This window comes from Acinonyx jubatus, chromosome A3 (genome assembly GCF_027475565.1).
Source record: "Acinonyx jubatus isolate Ajub_Pintada_27869175 chromosome A3, VMU_Ajub_asm_v1.0, whole genome shotgun sequence".
In the NCBI taxonomy this organism is placed as follows: Eukaryota; Metazoa; Chordata; class Mammalia; order Carnivora; family Felidae; genus Acinonyx; species Acinonyx jubatus.
In genome coordinates this window covers 44,544,928-44,563,754 of record NC_069388.1, presented here as the reverse complement: position 1 = coordinate 44,563,754, position 18,827 = coordinate 44,544,928, and the positions used below count along the sequence as shown (strand labels likewise).

General features: G+C 39.5%; 1 protein-coding gene across 7 annotated transcripts in view; it reads left to right on the top strand.

The window, feature by feature from the left end:
- Nucleotides 1–18,827, top strand: part of RALGAPA2 (Ral GTPase activating protein catalytic subunit alpha 2) — a 312,686-nt gene that overhangs the window by 217,735 nt on the left and 76,124 nt on the right. For all 7 annotated transcript variants that reach the window (XM_027069474.2, XM_053200306.1, XM_027069476.2 and 4 more), the window contains one exon: nt 11,937–12,064. In XM_027069474.2, the coding sequence (XP_026925275.1) occupies nt 11,937–12,064 (128 nt within the window). The remainder of the gene's footprint in view (nt 1–11,936; nt 12,065–18,827) is intronic.

The following is an 18,827-nucleotide window of genomic DNA, read 5'->3' as shown; positions in this document are numbered from 1 at the left end:
GAATTGAAGTCACAAGGAAAATCACTGCTCCCAAAATTGTAGTGACAGAGAGTCACAACTTGCCATAGCAGAAGGCCAGGAACAGAAACCCCTGGGGAATCAATGACAAGATAGGAAAATGTCAGCTCTAGTTTACCGATTGCTGGAGGCTCCACGTACACAAATTTGAGAGTTAGAGTCAAGAGGGGCCTGGTCTTTGGGAGACCCCCACACTTTTGTATGTTTTCCCTCTAGGAGTCCTACCACTTTCTCACGAAACCTACCACTTTTCTCACATGATGAGGAAAAACCCATCATGCTTCAGTAGAGGGAGGGAAAGAAGCCATTTTGAAATACACCTAGAGCATTCTGTTCTTCTGAATGAGATCTGTCCTCAAGAGGAAGTGTTTTACCAGAGCCTTACCTACTGGGGTTTTACCAGAACCAACTCAAGCTCCCTCTGGCTTTGCTGTCTCACATAAGGAGGAAGTATGTGTGTTTGGCAGGGAGTGGGAAGCACTTGTGAAGGTCCCAGCCCAGAGACACAGGCTCACTGAGAGACTGAGACCTGATCATAGGTCTGTGGGACACTTCTCCCCCACACCTTATCACTACATCAAAAGGACATTTGTACACTAACACCTGAAAGAACCGCACATCTAAGACCTTGTTTAAGAGGGACAGGGGAAACAAAAACACGGGCATACAAGGAGATTTTAGCCTTTGACACCATCATCTGCAGCTTCAGCAGACAATAAAGACAGCCTAACTCTGAGACAGACAAACATAAAGTGTCACACTAAAGGCTGATTTACTTCAGTTCCTCTTACATGGTATATTCTATTTAGCTTCCCACAAAAAAAAAAAAATTACAAGGCATACTAAAAGTCAAAAACAAACAAACAAACCCAGCTTCAAGAGACAGAGCTTGCAAGCATCAGAATCAGACTCAGATTTGGCAGAGATTTTGAAATTATCAGACCAGGAATTTAAAATAACTATGATTACTGTGTCAGGGCTTATAATAGAAAAAGTGGACAGCATGCAAGAAGAGATGACCAATGTAGCAGAGATATAGAAACTCTAAGAAAGAGTTGAAATGCTAGAAGAGAAAAACACAGAAATGAAGAATGCTCATCAGTCAACTGGACAGCTGAGGAAAGGAACTGTGAGCTTAAACATAAGTCAGTAGAAACCTTGAAACTGAACTACAAAAGGAAAAAGGATAAAAAAAAAAAAGCTGAGCAAAACATTGAAGACCTGTGGGCCAATTATAAAAGGTGTAATATACACCTAATGGGAATACCAAGAGGAAGAGAATGGTAGAGAAGAAATATTTGAATTTATAAGTAAATATACTTTATATAATATATTTTAATATACATGAGAATTTTTCAAATTAATGACAGATACCAAACCACAGATGCAGAAAACATAGGGAATAAATACCAAGTAGGGTAAATACTAAAATATCTATACCTAGGTATATCATATTTGTACTGTATGTTATAAATTGAATATTTGTGCCCCTCTAGAATTCATTTTTTGAAACTCAACCCCCAAGTGTGATGGTATTTGGAGATGGGGCCTTTGGGAGGTGATTAGGTCATCAGGGTGAAGCCCTCAGGAATGAGATCAGTCTTAAAAGATACTCCAGAGCATTCCCTTACCACTTCCTCCATGTGAGGACACAGAGACAGCCATCTGTGAAGCAGGAAGCAGGCTCTCACCAGACACCAAGTCTCCTGACATCTTAATCTTGGACTTCCCAGCCTCCAGAATTGTGAGAAACTAATTTCTGTTGTTTATAAACCACCCAGTGTATGATACGTTGTTATAGCAGCCCAGACTAAGGTACTACCAAAAATCAAAAACAAAGGGAAAATCTTGAAAGAAACCAGAGTTAAAACATAACTGTAGAGGAGCAAGCCCAAATATTACAGTGGACCTCTCTTCAGAAATCATATAAGAAAGAAGCAAATGGATTAAAACATTTAAATTGTTGTGAGAAAGAAACCTGCTAGCCTAGGATTCTGTGTCCTTCAAAAGTGAAAGAAAAAATAAAGACTTTCTCAGACAAAACTTAGGAAACTTGTGGCCAATAGACCTGCCTTACAAAAAAAAGTTAAACTCATCAAGAAGGAAAATTATGCAGATCAGAAACAGAGATCTACTTTAAAAAGGAAGAGCGTTAGGGAAGAAATAAATGAAGCTAAATGAAATCTTTCATGTTTCTTATTCCTAATTGATCTAACAGATAACTGTTCCAAATAAAAATAGCAACTATGTATTCAGTGATTGGATAAGTAATGAATGACAGTGACAGTTATGAGGATGGAAGGGAAGAATTGGCAATGCTCTGTTGTAAAGTACTTGTACTGCCCGTGAAGCAGGATAGTGCTATGAAAGAGGACCTGGATTAGTTGTAAGTGTATATGTCAAACTCAAGAACAATCACTGAAAAAAGTTTTTTAAAAAAAGGGTATCATAGATATGCTAAGAGAAAAACTGGAATTATATAAAATGCTCAATAAAGTCAGAGAAAGCAGAAAAAGAGTAGAAAACAACAAGAGGAGCAAGTGAAATACAATAACAAATATGGTAGATATTCATCTAACTATATCAGTCATCACTTTACATATCAAGAGTCTAAATGTACCAATTAAAAGAAAAAAGACTGTCAGAGTGGATTAAAACAAAAACAACAAGACCCAACTCTATGTTGTCTACAAGAAACCCACATTAAATTATAAAGACACAGATTAAAAGTAAAGGGATGGAGAAAGATACCCCACACTAACCCAGATCAGGACTAACTGTGTTAATGCCAGACAAACCCTGTCTTCAGAGCAAGAAAATTATCAGGGATGAAGAGGGGCATTACAAGTGGGCAGAGAAAGTTCCTCTAGGGGGTGATGTTTAAGTTCCCCAAGAGATGACCCTGAATGGAGCAGGAGCATCAACCAAAGAGGACAGAAAGAACAAAGTCCTTACACAGGACATGAGCTTCATGAGTGAGGAAAGCTATCTACTGGCCCTGGGATGGGGAGAGGAAGGCTGGGGGAGCTGAGAGCTTCCATGGCCCCATGGTGAGGATGCTGACCTTGATGAGCTTAGAAAGGCAGGCAGTCTAACCACATTTTTTTTTCTGTAAAACAGGGACAAAGTGTCAGCCTCATGGAATTGTGGCAGGAATTATATACTTTATACATACGTACACACACACACACACACACACACACACACACACACACACACACACATTGAGCACTGAGCTCATAACCTGGCCCAGAAGAGGGAGTTTAATAACAGTAGCCCCAGCCATTGGGCTTATCATTAAAAATCAAATATTCCTGGGCTCTTTAACCTCTTGTTCTATGATTCATTTGTTATTCTGTCTTGATATAACCTCTTAATTAATTCCAAAATAGATCAGTTAATTATGTATATTACTTTAATCTCCAGTTACTAAAAATCATAGATTCCAAAGGCATCAAAGGAGAAGTTTTAGGCCCAGTTAATGAATCAACCTACTATAAAAGACATTCATAGATATGCCATGATTGTTCCCTAAGGGGACTTTCTCCCTATTTGGAAGTTCTTTTTCTGTGTCTACCCCAGGCTCTGCAAAATAGAGTGTAAGTCTGTTTTTGCTTTTCTTTCAAGAAACCTGTCCAAGTCCAATGAGCCATTTTCCAGCTGGTCCCTCCTCAGAGAGGATTGCCCTTATAGAGTTACACGTTCGCAGAGGACACGGTCATGCCTTCCCCTTTCCTCATCTGTTCTAAGGGAACAACAGATGATCTTTAAGGGCTCTTCTACCTCTGCCATCAAGGATTCCAGGACCTGCTACAGTTTCTCCCTCTGGGAAGTTCACAATCCTATAGTATGAACTTATGGACTGAAAGAGTATATTTGGACCCATAAAGTTATGCTTCAGATGTCAGCATCAGTGACAGATAGATTGGTTAAAAAATTGCATTGAAGTACAATAACTTTCCCACTGGCAAAAACAATAGCAGTTATGTTATTCACCAGAAAGACTGAGTCCATAGACTGAAAACTTTATTAAAATTTTATAAAAAGTAAAATGTGTTCAATTCTAAGCCCTCTCATGTGCTCTGTGGTTCCATGGGTCTTGTACAGATCAATTCTTGACAGGAGAATCCCTTACTGACGGGCACTTTTGGCTTTGGAGTAACTGGAGTCGAGCTTCTCCAGAGGAATATCCTTGGCCACGCCATGCTATGACATGGAAAGCCAGCACTGGTCAGCTTAGCCCCATGGCTATTCTTGAGTCTTTTCATTTCTCTCTGAGTGGGACTGATGCTCCACACATTCCCCTAGATACCTGTTGTAGGTCTTCCCAGTCCTCAAGTGCACTTTCCAGCCTCCTCTCCTGCCTTTCTCCCTTTAGCGGCCCTGCCTCTGACTTCCCACTGGGATACAGAAAGTCCCTCCACCTCTGTGTGCAGCCGTTTGCCTCATCCAGCCACAGTCTTTGTCTTTACTTCCCTATAATGCATCTAACACCAACTAATGCTCGGCCAGATTAGCACCTCCCAGCATACATTGTGGGGACACCACCTTAGCAAAGGGAGCCAGTGCCCCCTCACCCTTTTGGCTCTGCTTTCTACCATTTGTCTGAGTGTCCCTCTCCTTTCACACATCTCTGCCAATACCCACAGTCATGACCACCTCCCACACTATGGCTTCTGTGGCATCTCTCAGCTAGAAGAGGACTTTCTGCTGTTCCAGAACATTGTATCTGTACCCATCCTAAAGCTTTTTTTTTTTTTCCTTTTCCTTTATTGGCCTTCTTGAATGTATAATTTTATCTCCCCTATGAACTGTTTATGCTTAAGAGTTCTGACTTATTTACCTCTGTATTCCACTACAGCCTTACTGGGGCTTTGATCAAAGCAGGCAAATACATAACTAGTAAACAGGAAATCTGAAATCTCTTCCCTTTTGACCCAGAAAGATTCTATATATTCTTCAAATTTTTCAGGCAAGAGTTTGGAGTCCTATAATCCATTTTCCCCCAAAACTATCTTCTATTATTTAGAAAATGTATTTGTATAATATAAAGATTAAAATATATGGAAATAAACAGTCTCTTTCTCAGAAACATAGCTTATACTTCTCTTAAAGTTTTTACCCTTATCTCAATATTATACGGTTTTCCTACCTTGTCTGTCATTAAGATAGTAGTATTTGCAAGCCACTTCAGGGATTAATATAGCATTTGAATGTGTCAGCCACTCTGTGAGGGGAGTAGGACATACCATGCCTCTCCTGGGCTCTGAATATGTCCATATGTGTAAGTGTAGTAAGTTACCAAGGAGACTTGGTTTCTTGGCAGCCAAACCAAGTCCAGAATTTGACTCCTGGTTGTCTCGACGTCTTTGAGCCCAGAAAGGTGTTCGTTTTCACACCTGTATGTGGATGCTCATTAATGAAGGCTGTTCACATTTTTGTGGTTCTGTGTACACATCCTGTGTACACTTTACAGGCATATGTGTGGAGTCCAGCAGAAACTCGAAGCTGACCCTGTGCATTGTCACCCTCCTCTTGCCTAATAAAAGCAGTGCCAAAAAGCTGGGTGCAAAAATCATGGCCATATTTTTGTTATTAACACAAGCCCCCAGTTTTCAAAACGGGTTGTATAACTGACCAAACTGGGCAAGTCAAGCCACCCATACTCTGCACGTATAGCTCCCAGTGTGGCCTGGATCTCTGTAGATCTGCACGTGGCAGTGTTGCAGTTCTGGAAGCTAGAGTTATCCACGAGGAACTTGAAGAGAGCTCAATTGTTCACTACCTTGTTTTGGAACATCAAGATGTCTGGACTGAGTCTGTGAGATATTAATTCCCACAAATCAACTGGAGATTCCAGCTCATTTTCTGTGTCCCAAAGATTCTCCTTTGCCCTGGCTGCAGCAGCTGGATACCTCCTCGTGCTGGCACGCTAAGCAGTATTTCAGGATGAACTTCAGTGACGTCACTTCTCCACAAAAAAAGCTTTCTCCACTTTCATGATATCTGGCTGAGAGAACCTGGGTGGTTCTGGGCCTGGACGCAGGCCTGTTAAGGAGAAAACCACATGGGCTACACTTTCTAGGTTTGTGCTGCCTCTCCCAGATGTGATCGGGACTCCACAGGCATCTCCTAACTTGCAACTGGTGAGGAAATCTTACTAATCTCAGGCTCTGGTCATCATGCTGGGAGAGGGCTGTTGTGAGTCAGAAACTTTAGTTTGTTGTGGACATACATGCGTGATGGATGAAATGCCAGGTTATGGTTCTGATTATTAATTGTATTAGCCTTTTTCCAAAGAGCCAGCTTTTGATCCTGGTTATTCTCTCTGTTGTGTGTTTATTTCTATTTCATTTAAGCCTACTTCTGTCTTTATTATTTCTTCCCTTCCAGTTTCTTTTGAATTATTCTCTTGGATTTAAATATTTCTTGAGCTGGGTGCCCATCTCATTAAGTTTCAGTTTTTATTCCTCGCTCATATGAGCATTTAATCCCACATATTCCCTGTCGTTACTGCTTCAACATCTAATATCTACTATTTTCATGATTATTTAACTTGACATACTTTTAAGTTAGTATTTTTGTTGACTCCTGAGTTATTTAGAAATACATTTCAGGGCGCCTGGGTAGCTCAGTCAGTTAAGCGTCCGACTTCGGCTCAGGTCACGATCTCGCAGTTCATGGGTTCGAGCCTCACGTCGGTCTCTGTGCTGACAGCTCAGAGCCTAGAACGTGCTTCAGATTCTGTGTCTACCTCTCTCTCTGTCCCTCCCCCACTTGTGCTCTGTGTCTCTCAAAAATGAATAAATGTAAAAAAAATTTTTTTTAAAAAAAGTATGTTTCTTAATTTCTAAACATAGATGTTTGTGCTGGGTATTCTTGTGTTGCAATTTTTTTTAACTTAATGTGTCTTTGGGAACAGAATATAGATTGTATGATTTCAGTCCCTTGAAATTGAGACTTGCTTTACGACCTAGAACAGGGCTCAGCAAAGTTTTCCTATAAAGGATCAGGTGGTAAATCTTTTAGGCTTTGTGGCCCACAGAGTATCTGTGACAGCTATTCAACTCTGCCATTGCAGTGTGAAAACAAGTATAGGCAATATGTAAGTGAAGGACTGTGGTTCTGTTCCAGTACAATTTTATTCTTGGCTGATTTTGAATTTCATATAATTATTACATGTCACAAAATATCTTTTTCAACCGTTGAAAAAAGGAAAAACCATTTTTAGCTTGTAGGCCTTACAGAAAAGGCACCAGGCTTGGAAATAGGCACCATAGTCTGTATTTGTGGATCATTGGCCTAGAATATGGTCAGTTTTTAAAACTGTTCTGTGCATGCTTGAAATGGATGTGTCTTCTACAATTGTTGGGTGAAATATTTTGTATGTATCCATGAGGATGAGTTTGTTATTGTGTTGTTCAAACTTTCTATATACTTGCTTGTTTTTTACAAAATATTTTTAATATAGCATTAATAAAGAAAAGGGTACAAATTATAAGTGTACAACTTGATGTTTTCAAAGCACATTATTTAATGCTTCCCAGATGTAAACATAGGATATTGCCAGCCATCAGAAATCTCCCTACACTCCATCCCAATCACTAATCTCTCAAAAAGGTAGCCACTTTTCTATTTTGACTTCTGTCACCATTGATTGGTTATACCTGTTTTTGGACTATAGATGGAATTACATTATGTGAACTTCTTTGTGTCTTTGTTTCTTCTTTGTTTCTTTCACTCAGCATAATATTTGGGTCATTCCCATGATGTTACATGTAGTTGTGGTTTGTTCATTTCATTACTGTGGAATTTTCTATTAGTTGAATATACCACAAATTTTTCATTCATTCTCCTGTTGATGAACACTGAGGGTATGTCCGGTTTAGTGAATATATGTGACTTGCCTTTTCACTTTCATTATGAGCAGAATGTTTTACATTTTTATTAAGTCCAATTTTTTTTTCTTTTATGATTGGCACCTTTTATACCCTAAGAAACCCTTGCCTGACCCAAGATTGTGAAGATTTTCGCATATATTTTCTTCTAGAAACTTTGTAGTCTCAGCTTTACTGTTTTGATATATAATCCATCTAAATGTTTGTGTGTGATATGAGGTAGAAGTCAAGGTTAGATATGACTATCTGCTTGTTTTAGGACCTTTTTTGAAACAGACTTCCCTTTCCATATAAAATTGATGTGCTGCTTTTATTGCAAATCAGTTGGATCAATTCTTGGGCCCTGCATTATGTTCTGCTGATATATTTGTCTTTCCTAGTGCCAATGTTATTATATATTAATTAGGATAATTTTATAGTATGCCCTGAAATTAGGTAATATAAATCTTACTGTCTTGGCTAACTTAAGTTTTTCCACTTTAATATGAATTTAGAATCAGCTTATCTATGTCTATAAAAATAGCTTGCCAAGATTTTTATTTGCTTTGTGCTGTATCTATTGCTCTCTTTCAGCAGACTTGACATCTTAACAGTGTGGAAACTTCCAATCCATGAACATTGTACATCTTTCCATCTTTTAGGTTGTCTTTGTCTTTAATTTATCAATGTTTGATAATATATATATCTTTTATCAAATTTATTCTTAGTTATCTTATGGTTTTGATGCTGTTATTATTTTTAAAAGTCTTTTTCTGGGGCACCTGGGTGGCTTAGTTAAGCATCCGACTTCAGCTCAGGTCATGATCTCACAGTTTGTGAGTTTGAGCCCTGCGTCAGACTGTGCTAACAGCTCAGAGCCTGGAGCCTGCTTCAGATTATGTGTCTTCCTCTCTTTCTGCACCTCCCCCACTTGGGTTCTCTCTCTCTCTCTCTCAAAAATAAATAAACACTTTTTTCAAGTCATTTTCCAATTGTTGGTGGCTAACATTCAGAAGTATAATTGATTTGGAGGGTATATTATATACTGTGACCTTTCAAAATCCAGTTGTTCTAGTTAAATTCCTTTGGATTTCTCATGTTCATAATCATGTTATCTAAATAAATAACTTTACTTCTTTCTAATCTTTAGGTTCCTTTTTTTTCTTCCTTTCTTTCTCTTATTTTCTTTATTGTAATAACTAGGACTTTCAAAAATGTTGAATAGAATATGTGACAGACATCCTTGCCTTTTCAGATCTTAGGTGGGAAACATTTAATATTTCACCATCATTTATGTTACAGGTTTTTTTTCCTTTAAGATTTCATCAAATTGAGAAAGTTCTCTTCTATTCCCAGTTTTTTGGGAATTTTTTTTAATCATGAATGAGAGTTGATTCTATGTATGTTTTTTCTGTATGTATCAAGAAGGTCATACAGTTTTTCTTCCTTATTTTATTAATGTAGTAAATTGTATTAATGGATTTATCATTGTTTAACCAATCTTGGCTTTTTATGGAAAATACTACTTGGTCAAGATACAGTGTCTTTTATATATATTGCTGTATTTAATTTGCTGAGAATTTGTAAATTATTTTTACATCTTTGTTGAGGGATGTTAGTTCACAGTTTTCTTATGTCAGCTTCACATGTCCTCTCCTTTGAGCAAAGAGTCTTCCATTTTCCCCAGCCCCTCTCCCAGTGCCAACCACAGAAAAGGTATTCCACAAGTAAATAGTCTTCGACACAAGTTAAAAGACCTATTCTGGAGACCTGTATTTGTTAAATAATTTAAATTATTTAAAATAACAGTTTCACCCATTCAGCCAGTATTTGCATCCCAACCATGTGCCAGGCACAGTGCTACTCATTGGAGGTTTCTCTCCACCATCTCCAGCAACTGCTTCTCAATCTTCTTTGATAATTCTTCCTCATGTCTTCAACCTCTAAACATTGGAGGGCCACAGGATTAGTCCTTGAACCTTTTTTCTTACTCATCTGATCATCCAATCTCATGGCTGTAAATACCATCTATAAATAAATAACTCTTAAAAATCTCCAATCTGGGCTTCTCCCTTGACTTCCAGCCTGATATATCTGCTGCCATCTCCATATATCACCTCTGGATATCTAATAGTCATCTCAAACTTAGCATGTTTAAAGTTGAAACAGTGACCCTCCCTTTTGGTCCTCTCCATTTCAGGAAAAGGTGGCTCCAACTTTCCTATTGCCAGGCATAAACCATGGCATCATTTTTGATGCCTCTTTTTCTCTCCCACTTCATTAGTAATCCTCAGCAAATCCTATCTCCCTTCAAACTATTTCTGGAAACCAACCACTTCTCCCCACTTCTGCCACCATTCTGTTCTAAGCCATCATCATCTCTCGCCTAGATTCTTCACTAGTTCCCTAGCTGGTCTCCATAATGCCTACTACTTGCAATTTTCCCAACACAAAAGCCAGAACATACCATTAAAATGTAGGTTAGGGGTGCCTGGGTGGCTCAGTTGGTTGGGCATCCAACTTTTGATTTCAGCTCAGGTCATTATCTCACCATTCATGGAGATTGAGCCCCACATCGGACTCTGTACTGACAGCACATGGCCTGTTTGGGATTTTCTCTCTCTCTCTCTCTCCCTCTCTCTGTCTCTCTTTCTCTCTCTCAAAATAGATTAATAAACATTTTAAATACATAAATAAAATGAAGATAAGATCACATCTCCCACTTCCCTAAACCCTCCAGAAGGCTTTAATCTTGTGCACAGCAGAAATCCAGAATCTCTAAAATTTCCTATAAGACCCCTCTTATTACCTATCCAGCTTTATCTCCTTCTGTTCTTTTTCTTGCTCACTGAGCTACATCCTCTGTGGCTTGCTTGCTTTTTCTTAACCATAGTAATTCCACTCTCACCACAGGGCCATGTATTTGCTTGTTCCTCAGCCTGGAGTGCTCTCCCATCAAGCTTTTACTGAAATGTCATCTTCTCCTTGAAGCCATCCCTAGTCATGTGCTTTTAAATTGGAGGACTTCCCCCTCAAAAAGAATCCTATTGCTCTTCCTGCTTTATTTTTCACTTTAGCTCTTTTACTACCGGATACATATTTTATGTATATATTTTATATTTATATTTTCTGTTTTATGTACTCTTTATCCTCTCAAACCTCCAATAAATTCTAAGCTCAACGAAATGAAGAATTTTATTATTCACTGCTGTGTTCCCAGGGAATAGAACAGTGTCTGTCACATAATAAATATTTTTAATAAATGATTAACAAGCGAGAGTGAATAAATACATGACTTACAAAGCAGACCCAGTCTTTGACCTCATGGAGCTGACAATCTCCATATTGGTAAATGGAGTTGATGAATTTCTAATGGAAAAAAAAAGAGAGAGAGAGAGAGAGAGGAAGAGAGGAAAGAAATCCAGAAAACACAGGCACCAGAACCTTGTGGGTTGCTCACATTGTAAAAGCGGGTCCAGTGAAAGAAAGCCAAGCCTCTAATAAGGAAGTAGAAAGAAACGAGGATAACACAATTATCTTAGAAGCAGAGGAAAGAAGGTTTAAGAATGAGGACTATAAGTAGGACTTTGTAGCTGTTACCAGCGATAGTCACTATCTCCTTTAAGAGTCAATAGGCTCCATGCAGAAACACTGCCAGTTCCACACTGGTTTCAGAAGGATGCAAGGCTAGAGGTGTGCGATGAGGTGCAGCGGTGTATTGTGCATAATCCACGTGATGTAGACATTTAGAAAGAGTAATGCTATTTCTCTAAATGGCAACACAAGGGGGAAAAAACTTAGTCATAATTTGTCATGAGAAGTTTTGCTGAAGAGTTCATAGTGGAGGAGTATTGTGGAGCAGACCTGTGTTGCTTGATCCAAAGCCCTCAACATGTATCCTGCTAAGATCAGCATCTCTTTGTGGTTGACAGTCTGTGTGGTCATGACAGGTCCAAGACATCCACCAGCTGTTCTCAGGTCTTTGGTTTGGCTTTTACTGGTTTTTTGAAAAGTAAGTGTTTTTTTGTTTTGAATTAACAGGTTCCATTTTTCGGGCCTCTGTTTGATGGAGCCATAGTGAGTGGAAAGCTATTGCCAAGCCTTATATGTGCCACGTGCATCAATGCCAGCAGGGCTGTGAAGTGCCTCATCCCACTCTACCAGAGCTTGTATCTTTTTGCTTGGAGTATGTAACCTATTAACCTTCCCGGAATCCTGATTTCTGGCAGTTTTTCATGAGAGGTAAGTAGTTCCTGGGTTGAAAAGGGAAGAGAGAAAGTTTTTTAATGTGTGTTGAAAATGACATTGTATGATCTTCAGACCGTCTGTCAATTTATCTTAAATATAATAACACTGTGCTTCACCAACCTCCAGAAGAGTTTATTTTCATAATTTAGTCACATAGGTTTGTGCCAAGAAGCTGTGACTGTCAAGAGTGGCTCCTCTGTTCTGGGTGTTTTTGCCTGAGGTCAGGATCCCCTCTGCCCATCCCTGTGGGTTACAGTCTATTGTGTGGAGAAGATAGGATGCCAAGGAAAATGTAACGGGGTCACCCAGAGTACCTACCCGAAACCAACAGCAAATGAAATGACTCTAATCAATCAAAGAATGTGGCAAGTACCAGTGGAGAAGTACAAATGGCCTTCTAGAAGGTCAGAGGAGGGGGAAATTGCATCTGGTTGAGGGTACAGAGAAAGGCAAAGTGAAGTTGCATGAGGACTTATCATTGAGAATGGCTAAAAATCCTTTTGTAATTTTTCCCAAATCTTCACCAACCCTTGATCGCTCTAAAACCAGGAGAAATTTCACTATTGTAATTTTTTTCTCAGACATCAGTTGGCATGCTATAGTATTTATGCCTAGGCATAATGTCTGATTATAACAAAAGGAAACTAAGGTGACTTCCTAAAATTGATGCAAAAGGCATCTGACCTCCTAGTAAAACTTAGAATCTCTTTGTTTCTAATTGGTATTGACAATGAATATGAACATACTGTGTTTGAACTCTCTCTATACTTGTCCCATTCCAGCCATTAGTGATGTGTTGCTGAAGGGGGGTCGAGGGTAGGTGAGAAATATCATGTGTGAATAGGTACAGTTCATGAAAAATACCTTTCATTAAAATCTTGGTCACTGTGTTGATTGATATTCTGTCTTTAGATTTAAAAAAAAATACATATGCCATGTGGCAACTTGGAATTATCATAGAAATTAGTAGTAGAAAAGAGCTATTAGGTCCCATCTGGTCCCTCCCCGGGGGCCAGGGCAGCATTATTCCGTTCTGCATGCTCCCTCGCACTTTGTCCAGGCTGGTGGTGCGTGTTTGGGAGATGGCATGCTTCGAAGTGATATCCACAGCACTCTAGACTTAATCTTATAGCTGGTGTCGATTCAGCCTTTAGCATGGGGGGTTTTATTTCGCAAACACTTGAAAGAGGTTCTTGGCAGAGATGAGAAAGACCTATTCAGCAATTGGCTTGTCAGCTTGCATGTCAACTAGGATGAGCCGGACACTCATCAGTCAAGTATTTTGGACCAAAGCAAGTAAAAATCATTTGCAAAGAAGAAAATTCCACTCCATGTAAGTCCATTGTGATTTTTGTCACGCCACTTTCCCCACTTATCAAACTTCTCATTACAAAATACATGCTTCGTTATTTTGTTCAACACTGCTTTCTCAAAGAAGAATCAATATAGCATCAGAATAATCAGGTTTAAGGAAAACAATACTGTTAAAACTTCAAAAGATAGGATTCAGTGTCACTTGAAAAACTTTTCAAGGAATCACATTAGATAAATGTGGATGCCAGCCAGGGCTACTGATGTTAATGTGGGTTATTAAATACTGTATTCTTCAATAACTCATAAAATAGCCAGGTTGACATCTCAGAGGACAAGTTGGTAGAAGTTAAGACAGGAAAAGTAACAAAACCTATTATGTTGCTCATTATTTTAAAAATTTAAGTATTTTTCTTTTATCTTATAGTTTGAGAAGATTTAATTTGTGCAGTTGAAATAAAGTACTTAAGAAATAAAATACTATATATAATTTTTATAAAGATATAGGGAAAACTTTGCAATTACTTAAGTACTCTATTATGTAATTTCTGCCTATAAAAGTTCTAATACTCAGGCCAGAAACCAAAAGTATAATAATAAGAATAGTTGAGAAAAATAGAAGAAAAAAGAGGGTTTTTCGTACTTTTATTCTTTAAAACATTACTGGTTACTAATTTTTAAACTTTTTAAATATCTATAGATGTCAGCTGAGGCTATTAATAATTAACTGTTCCCTTAACATTTTGTTAAAACATCCTGGTCCTCACATGCTTTGGCAAAAGTTTGAACTGATTTGTGTAGCAGCTGAGTTCTGGAATTTACTGCTTCGTTGAGATAAGTCTTAGATTTGAATTTTGAAAAACACTGAATAACCTAATACATCCTAATTGCGAGTGTCCCTTTGTATTCTCATTTAGCTAACCGTGTGGACTCACGAACTGCCGAGCCCAGTGCCAGGAGCTTGGGATACACAAGGAGCAAGGCAGATGGGGTTCTTGTCATGCACTTCACAGAGAAGATGCACAAACTAATACCGTTGTATAAAGCAACTAAATAGAGAGTGGGAGTGAAACAGGGCCAGGGTAAGGGCTCTCTGCAGAGAAAGCATGTAGGCTGAGGTTGGAGGGATGACAGGGAAGCAGTCCCCAGGGAGGAGAATAGCATTCCAGGAAGAGGGCACTCTAGCAAGAGCAGACGTCAGAGTGTTCTCAAGTGGTAAACTCAGGTTTTTTAGGATCTAATGCATAATTGAGCCCATCAGAGTACCCGTGACAGACACAAGGGCAAGCTTCCAGCAGAGGTGGTTTCTGGGGGATACCTGAAGAGGCCGAGCTTCCCTAACTCTGTCACCTCGTGGCCCACCTTGAAAGTTCTAATCTTAGTACAGCATCAAGTCTGCCCGGTACTAGGGGCAACCACCCCAACCCCTGCAAGTCCTCCCTAGGGCTGAGAAGATCAGTAATACTTTGGACATATCTGAAACCAGTGCTGGCTGTATAACCCAGGGCTCCCAGTAGAGAATGAAAATCTAGAGGCCCTCGTTCAAAAAGCAGGGAGGGAGAAGTGCCTTAAAAATGCTACAATATAAAGCTTTTTCCATTCCTTCACAGTTTTTCTCTCAACTTGTCATGGTGTTTTTTTATTTGCTATTTAATGCCAATTGAAGTCAAGAAATATTAAAATTTTAAATTATTAGCATTAATATTTATCGGTATTTATATTGTATAATCCCAGTTTAATATGCAAATATAAAAGTATTTAGCTCATATATGGAATCACAATTACACAGTTCATATTTTGTAATTCATACATGGATATATTTTGCTCTTAACAGAACAGTGAAAACGCAGCACAAAACTAACTTACCTATTTTTACTTCATTCTTCACATGCAATATGTAACAAACCATCTTCCTTCAGTTTACTGGTGAGTAAGGAAGGACTGACAGCAAAAAGAACTGGGAGTCCCTCTGTTTTTCCCCTTCCATCTCTGTCATCATTTTCGGAGTAAATTGTTGGCTAACACAGTAATACAACTAAGGATCTGTAGGGGTTCTTGGTTATTCTTGTCCCTTAGGACAACACTGCTTATTTTCTGTGCTCAAAGCAGGTTCCAATTCAGGTGGAAAGTATGGCCTCTCAAGATAGTCAGCCTCCCCACTTACTCAGTCTTGGTGGTGACACACTTCCTGTGTGCCCTCTCTGAGTCCCTCTGACCAGGCATTGTGGCTCCACCACAGTCTTGCGCCTGGGACACTGCTAAGGCTGTCCAAGGAACCAGCATGTTCTATGGTTCCATATGGTTCCAACAACCATATGTTGTATGTATTTCCTCTGCCCATGAGCATGCTCCATTGTCTCACCAGACTTCAAGTGCAGAACACGATATCAAAGATAAAATTATTGAGAACTTCAGGAGAGCAACAACAGAGCATTCAACGAAGCAGGGCCCGTTGTAAGCACTGTGCAGATGCTCAGGTCACATGTCCATGAAGCCCTCCTTGGTACCCATTTCAGACCACCTCCCTCCCCCAGTATGAGTTGGGAAATTCTGTTCCTAGGTATTTATTATGTTTCATTCCCTTCCTAAAGCCAGGCAGTATATCCTTTGGCAACATTTCATTGGCATATGAACCAAGACCCAATAAGGAATGAAGCAGCTTGCATGTATGGGCCTAGAAGGCACAATTCATTTATGAGAACAGATTTCTGAGAAAGCATTACTATTATCTGTTTCCCTGAGATATTACATATAGTTGTGGGTGCTGACAAAGAACGGGAAATTTCTTTGTAAATACCAGCCATTTTATGTGGCCATTCCTGTGACCCCATTTTGTTTCTAATATTAAGGTTACAGTTGTGAAGTAGAACATCACCAAACTGCTCATTTCATCCAAACGTCATTCGGGTACCAGAATGACTATTTTATGAACAAGGGACATGTTGTTTAATTCAGACCTTCTTTCAGTCCTTTAGAGAGGAAGCACTTGTTTTGTTTTGTTTTTATATTGACCATAGATAGCCAAGCATTGAACCTGAGACAAATGAAGAAAAAAGCCGATGGAATTAGTTTGCAATGGTTATTCTTATCTCCTATCCTCTCCCCACATAATGGTTGATACTTAAGCACCCTAAATAGTGTCAGTTTTGATTCAGTTTTATATAATATTTAACTAGAAGTAGAAATGTGAGCAGTAATGTATCAATTTTGTTCAGTAACGTTCAAGAAAGCACACCAGTTCTTACTAAACAGAGGACTGGGCACATTGTTGGAATGGATTTGCCTCTCTGGGACCTTTTTAAGCAGTAAATCCAGCTTAGAATCAATATCAAAGGAGTTCTTGTTTGGGGTACCCTTGGCTAAATGATCAAACAGTTGGAACTGTGTGGTGAAGGCTCACAGAAGACTGAAAAATAGCATTGTCGTACATGATCAAGAAAAAAACAGTGAACACGATAGGGATGTATTTGGAAAGCACCCTCAGTAACCGTTCAGGCCAGCCCCTTTGTCCTTCCTGAGTTTTCCGGTATCTTCCTCAGCAGGCTAAATCAAATCTTTCAAGTGGAGCCCTCATCCTATGGCCACTGCTCTTCTGAGTGACGAGGGCCAAGTCACCTGCCATCTGCTTTTTCTGTCCCTCATGGGCAATCAGGGGGCCTATTCCCGTGCCTAGAATGTTGTAAATGGGAAGCTTGCCACATTTTATGTTTACAGTTCTGAAGCCAACTAAAGATTCCAAAATTAAACGATGCTCGACTGATGGAAGTTCCCAAATTATTGGAGCCAGGGCTTTCATTCTCCTCCTCAACTAACTTGTTTCAGGGAAAAGGTGGCCACACAACATACAGTGTGCCCATTAGGAGGAACTCACCCTGAATCAAACAGATGGTGGCTTTTTGAAATAAACGTCCACTTCAATAGAACAATAGCCACAATGGCATTCGCCATCTCTCCTCTCTGGAAGTATCAGCATTTGATGGAGAGGACTGGGCTGCCTAAGGAAAAGTAATTTTACACCTCATTCTTTCACCAGTGAAATTTAGTTTTATTTTCAAGTAACAGATATAGTTGGTAATAAATACAATAGCATAGCTTCTCTCTTAGACTCATGACTTCCTAATATCATTATTAAGTTTTATTCTCAAATTATATACACCTTCAAAAGAGTGGCCTCTCTCCCTAAAGCTGTAACAGTCCCATTTCTGACTTCTCTGGTGGAATCTTTGGTTCTTTTTCCTGGGAAGATCTTTAATTTCCTCCATTTGTCTTAAGACACTTAAGAGCATAGGAAAAGGAGTCAGACAGTACTATGTAGTATGTTTTGCCATGCAAAACCAGTGTGCATTTGTCATCGTTTACTGTGTCCCTGCCATGTGGTAGGCACTGTCCTAGCCCCTGGGAGTAGAAATATGAATAAGATATTGCAAGTGAGAGTACAGTGTTTGCTCATGGACCAAGCTCTAAAAGAGCACATCACATTTGAGAACCACAAAAGCTTCCACATGGCAGAGTGTGAGACACACATGCACATGTACACACACAGTGAGAATGGAGGTGATGGAGGCATTTAAGGGGCAGTGGGAGGAAGTGACGGCCTGATCATAGGCAGTGGCAGGGGATGGTTTGGATCCCCATGTAAAGCAGGTGGACTAATTCAGCATGGGACCTGCTAGATTTCCTGGGGTGTAGAGGTTAATGAGAAAACAGTCAGGGACAGACTGCTCCAGAGTATCACATCTGAGGAGTTGGCTTGGGAGGAGAGAGAGGGAGAGGGAGGGAGGCAGAGGAAAATTTCCAGGAGAGAATAGTATCACAAAAAAAGTGAGGAGCAGAGAAATGAAGGGTCACCTTCAGCAGAGTGGTCAGTAGGACACACCCTCCTGATGGGTCTTATCTGTAGCTTATTCTAGCAGCCTCAAGTCTTCACCTGGGGAATTGGGTATGATAAGACCTAGAACGGAATTACTTCATAAAAAAAGGAAAAACATATTAGGTATTAGCAGCACTGAAAAGAAAGAAGGTACTCCTGGGTGGGCTGGAAGTGCTGGAGAACTGGAAATGCATGTGAGGGGCCAAATTCAAGAGCAGCCTCCAGAACAGAGTAATGCTCCAGAGGGGAGGGCATGGACAGTGCTTTCCTAATCCACACTTCTAAACCAGCCCTAAGGCAAAGTGTCATTGTGATGGGGATTTACACCACTCAATATAGTTCCAACGTACATTCTACTAAAGGCAACAAGCATTTGATAAAATTTTGGCAGGCAAACAATCTCTTGCAGAAGACAGAGGAAGCAAATGAGGGGAACTATTATTTGGATCTATTCCTTAGCAGTTTGAAGGATGGAATTTGTGACTTTGAATGTTGCAGAAGGT